Source organism: Cryptotermes secundus, unplaced genomic scaffold (genome assembly GCF_002891405.2).
Source record: "Cryptotermes secundus unplaced genomic scaffold, Csec_1.0 scaffold429, whole genome shotgun sequence".
NCBI classification, from domain to species: domain Eukaryota; kingdom Metazoa; phylum Arthropoda; class Insecta; order Blattodea; family Kalotermitidae; genus Cryptotermes; species Cryptotermes secundus.
The window spans coordinates 889,548-894,124 of record NW_019725845.1 but is presented as its reverse complement, the minus strand read 5'-3'; the positions used below and the strand labels follow the sequence as shown (position 1 = coordinate 894,124).

Here is a 4,577-nt window from a genome sequence, read left to right as displayed (position 1 = left end):
TACAATCATAGCAATTGTCAGAGCTAGTAATTCATGTAGATGTATCTTTAAGAAATTAAGACTTGTTGCTTCTGTCACATGAATACATATTTTCATTAACAAACATCATTGTAAATAACCAAGATCATTTTTCTTTATTTGTTTCATCCTGGCCCGTAATACCCATAATATGTTTGCAAAATCCTGTTCTCCAAACAACAGAACCACAAGGCTGTAGGTGCTTGGCTTCCCTCAAAGAGAAGAAATAAAAAGGACATGAAGCAATTGGGTTTAAAAATTTTAACAAAATCTTTTTAAACATACTAATTGCAATTTATAAATATTTTAACATATTAGTACAAGCTGCCATAGTTGTTAGAAACATTAGATTTTGTATTCATTGTATTATGATAACATTGTATATATTAATATTCACAAAACATATTGTAATAGTGGTTTCTAATTGTATTGATATCGTGCTGAAGATGGCCTATAAGACCGAAACATGTTAAGGATAAAATATTAAAAAGGAGGAAAAACTCCATCAGTCACACTGGATTGAATTAATTAACCTTTTATAACCAAGATCAGTTTTAGTAAATCTATCCCCGTAACAGGCTGTGGAAGTCCATGGGATTGTGAGATGTCGAGACTCCCACATTTTCTAGACAGTCGGCTCACAGATGACGTTGAGGTTGTCAGCCTTATGTGCCAGCCATCCTTTACTCCCAGGGAGATTCCTGGTACTCATTTCTGTTAGAGGTTGAGTTTATCCCAGGGCCATAGTGCAGCTGAAAGGGTTAGGTACATTGAAGAATCCAATGACCTGACCAGAAATCAAACCTGTGACCTGTTGTCTTGTAGCATAATGCCTCAACCAACTACCCCTGTCTCAAAAAAGTCCTGTGACTGAAAAGGCATTGTTAAACGCAGCGCTAAAAATGATTAAATACAACTTTATGCCTCACTGTTGAGGAATTCTTATTGTCTAAAAATAACTCATCATTTTAAAGGTTTATATGAATAACATAAATGAAAAGTGTTTATGCGTACCATGTATGAACTCTTTGTGTATTTTGTATAGACCTAGGCATGGATGAGAGGATAATATTAAAATGATTCTTATGAAAGTGGATAAGAGGGTTTGGACTGCATTAGTCTGCTCAGAACTAGTGGTGGGCTCTTGTGAATCTTGTAACGAACCTCTGGGTTCAATAAAATTCTGGGAATTTCATGACTACTTGAGGAATTATTTGCTTCTGAAGAAGATTCCACTCATGGTGTCTTCAATGATTCACACATTCTTATAGCCATAGGCTCCCTTGATGTAAATGAAAATGAAAAAAAAGGGGGGGGGTAACCGAGGAGGTGGAGGCAGAAAATGTATAAATAAACTAGCGCCTAAATTGTATGAAACTAATTTTACTAATCACCTAAGGGTATTCAAGGTAGAGTATATTTTTTAAAGTTTTGTTTGGCAATAATGTTTTTATTTTTAATTTCTTTGCCAAAAATATCAAGGAAGGGCAGATAGATTCCTTGCTTGTACTCTTCTGTCTGTGCTTATGTTGGAGGCCTTCACTTAAAAAAATAACTTAAAATGTGATTTGGAAATTTAGAAATATGATTATTAATGAACCTTCAATTCACCTGTAAAATATTTTTCTGTTACACTGTATCTTTGTAATTTAAAGTGGCCGTTTCGTATAATTTATACAAATGATACCGAGCATGATGACGTAGCTGAAATGCTTTAGATTCATACTAGGGAGGTGGCCGTTTCGAATCTGAATCATGACTCCAGAATTTTTCGTAATTTTGCTTAGTCCCTCTTCACTTTGCCTGGATAATGCATGGGCTCTGCCGTAGAGAGAATGTGAGATTATCAGACCACATTTTCAGTACTTCTGGAAGAAAGCTTCACAGCTCCCTATTTTGGAAACGCTGATTTTGGGAACGGGATTAGATACGCGAAAACCAGTGACGCTCAGGTGAGAGAAATTGTAAGTTGCTTCATTTGTCTCTGACATTAAGTAATACGTTAACGACGTTGCGTGTCTGTGGTCCTTTGGTTCGCTTGTGTTGGCATTGCAGAATATCTTATGCATCTTATGGTACCGCTGAAGCCCGAAATTTCAAACTGGTCGAAGTGTGTGTGTGGCTGTCAAACATACATGTAATATTGTATAATGAAACGGTGTTTATTTATATTATGAGGATCGCTAGTATATTTGAAGAAATATATTAGAATTGCGGGCGATTATTAATGAAGCCATTTTTAAAACTATATTGCACTTAGCCTAGATGAAAAAATTGTTTACTTGTCAGAAAGAGTAGTTTTTAAGATTTTCAGTGGCTTGCAATTTAGTGCTAACTTGAATATGTTAATAATTGTAATACTGTAAAATAGCATATATTGCGAATTTCATACATCAGTGGAGGATTACGCTTACCATACAGTTTTGCCAAGGACTAAAATGGATGAAGTAGTTCTGAAAAATCTGAAACAGCAGTTGATGTCTAGAAATGTAGAGCTGCAGGTTTGTTAAACAGCCATTTTATTTCGAAGTTTAAGAGGCCTGGAGACCGTTGCATCAGTTTCGGCTTCACCAGCATTGCAGCCACAGAATTAAATTTTACTGTAGTTACACATTAATTATTTCTGTTTATATTTTTTTGTTCTAAACTGAGACTTGTCACACAAAATGCATTGTAATTGGCCACCAATAAAGTGAAAACATTTAATTCAGAATAAATTACCGAATTCTAGTTATGTAATAGTTTTTGTTTTGTACTAATAAATCACAAGTGCATTATAAAATGTGCTTGAGTTGTGCATCATATGAATTGTTGACTGTTAGGTGGCTGGAATGTAATGATGGTGTTAATATTTGGTTTTAAATTTTAAGTTTGATTATGCTTGCCAGATTAACAGCAGGAAGGATAAGCATTTGGCACAAAGTTATTTATTCAGTCACATTCACAAGACTGTGATAATACTTGAGTTTTTTGGAAGCACTTTGGCAGCGGCCAACTGTGGAACTGTGTTACATGCACGTTTTAGCAAAGTTTAATTTCATAACAGTAAGATTTGAGGCTTTCACGACGGTGACTATGAAGAAAGCAGTCTTCTGGGATTTGGCAGATTTCTTATATTTTTTCTTCTACCCTGAAGATGGAGGCGATACGTTCCTCCGAAACGTCGGTTAACACCACATATACACGGTGCCAAATCCCAGAAGATTGCTTTCTTCATAACAGTAGTTTGCTATAATATTCTATGTTTAAGGGGGTCCCTTGTCTCCATGGCACTGTGTGTCCTCGGGTTGAGAATAGCGGAGGCGGCCACCAGATATGGAGGGTAGTTGTGCATATGTTGAATAAGCAATCAGGGACAGCCAACAAGGCATGGTCTTCCAGCTTTGGGGATGGGCATGGGGCTAACCACTCACCATAAATAAATAAGCTTATTACAAACTGCTACAAAGGGACTCGGAATTGGATGGATTATTTGGATGAACGGTCCAAGCTAAGGAAAATAAATGTGAGATTTGGTACATTGAATGTAATAAGTCTGTACAAGGCAGATTCACTCATGACAGTTACAAAAAGTATCAAAATATAAGTTAGATTCAGTTGAAGTGCAAGAGGTCAGATGGGCCAGGGTTGGCACCAACCCAGCAGGCAAATATGCATTTTTCTGTGGGAAGGGGATTGAGAATCATGAATTAAGTACAGGCTTTTTTTGTACATAAAATCATATCATCAGTTAAGAGGGTAGAGTCTGTTAGTGATAGGTTGACATAAATAATACTAAAAGGTTGTTGGTGTGATATATTGTCCTGAATGTTAATGCCCCCAGAGAGGATAAAATTGATAATATGAAGGACAGCTTCTATGAGAAACAAGAACAGGTATTTGATAAATTCCCTAAATACCATATGAACATTTTTTAGAAGATTTCAATGCCAGTGTAGGTAAGGAAGGAATTTTTAAAGCAACAATTGCGAATGGGAGTTTACATGAAATTAGCACTGATAATGGAGTCAGAGTAGTAAACTTTGCCACATCCAAAAATCTTATTCTTAAAAGTACAATGTTTCCCACATCATAACATTCATAAATTTAATTGGACATCTCCAGATAGAAAGATGCACAACAAAATTGATCATATTTTGATAGGAGATGGCATTCAAGTATACTTGATGCCCAGTTGTTCATGGCAGCAGATTGTGATACTCACCACTATCTGCTGGTGGCAAAAGTTAGGGAGAGATTGGCAGTGAGTAAACAAACAATGCCCAGAGTTCATATGGAGAGGTTCAATCTCAAGAAATTGAATGAGGTAGAAGGTAAAGAGCAGTATTGTTTTGAAATCTCAAATAGGTTTGCAGCTTTGGAAAACTCAGACACTTTACATTATTACATTACATTATACGATGGGGTACCCAAAAGAAACCGAACTATTTTTTTGTGGGCAGAGCTTTTCTAGTACTGCGTTTTGCCGCTATGAGCGCATAGAGCTAACATTCCTGAGTCGATAAGCCGACTACCGTTGCTTCAGAAGGTAAGGACTAATTTTGGCAGAGTTTATAGTG

The 4,577-nt window shown here is 36.2% G+C and overlaps 1 protein-coding gene across 1 annotated transcript in view; it reads left to right on the top strand.

The window, feature by feature from the left end:
* Nucleotides 1-2,081: 2,081 nt before the first annotated feature.
* LOC111863703 (meiosis inhibitor protein 1-like) overlaps nucleotides 2,082-4,577 on the top strand; it is a 40,692-nt gene continuing 38,196 nt past the window's right edge. The window contains exon 1 of the mRNA XM_023850243.2: nucleotides 2,082-2,519. Within this exon, the coding sequence (XP_023706011.1) occupies nucleotides 2,457-2,519 (63 nt within the window). The 5' untranslated portion in view covers nucleotides 2,082-2,456. The remainder of the gene's footprint in view (nucleotides 2,520-4,577) is intronic.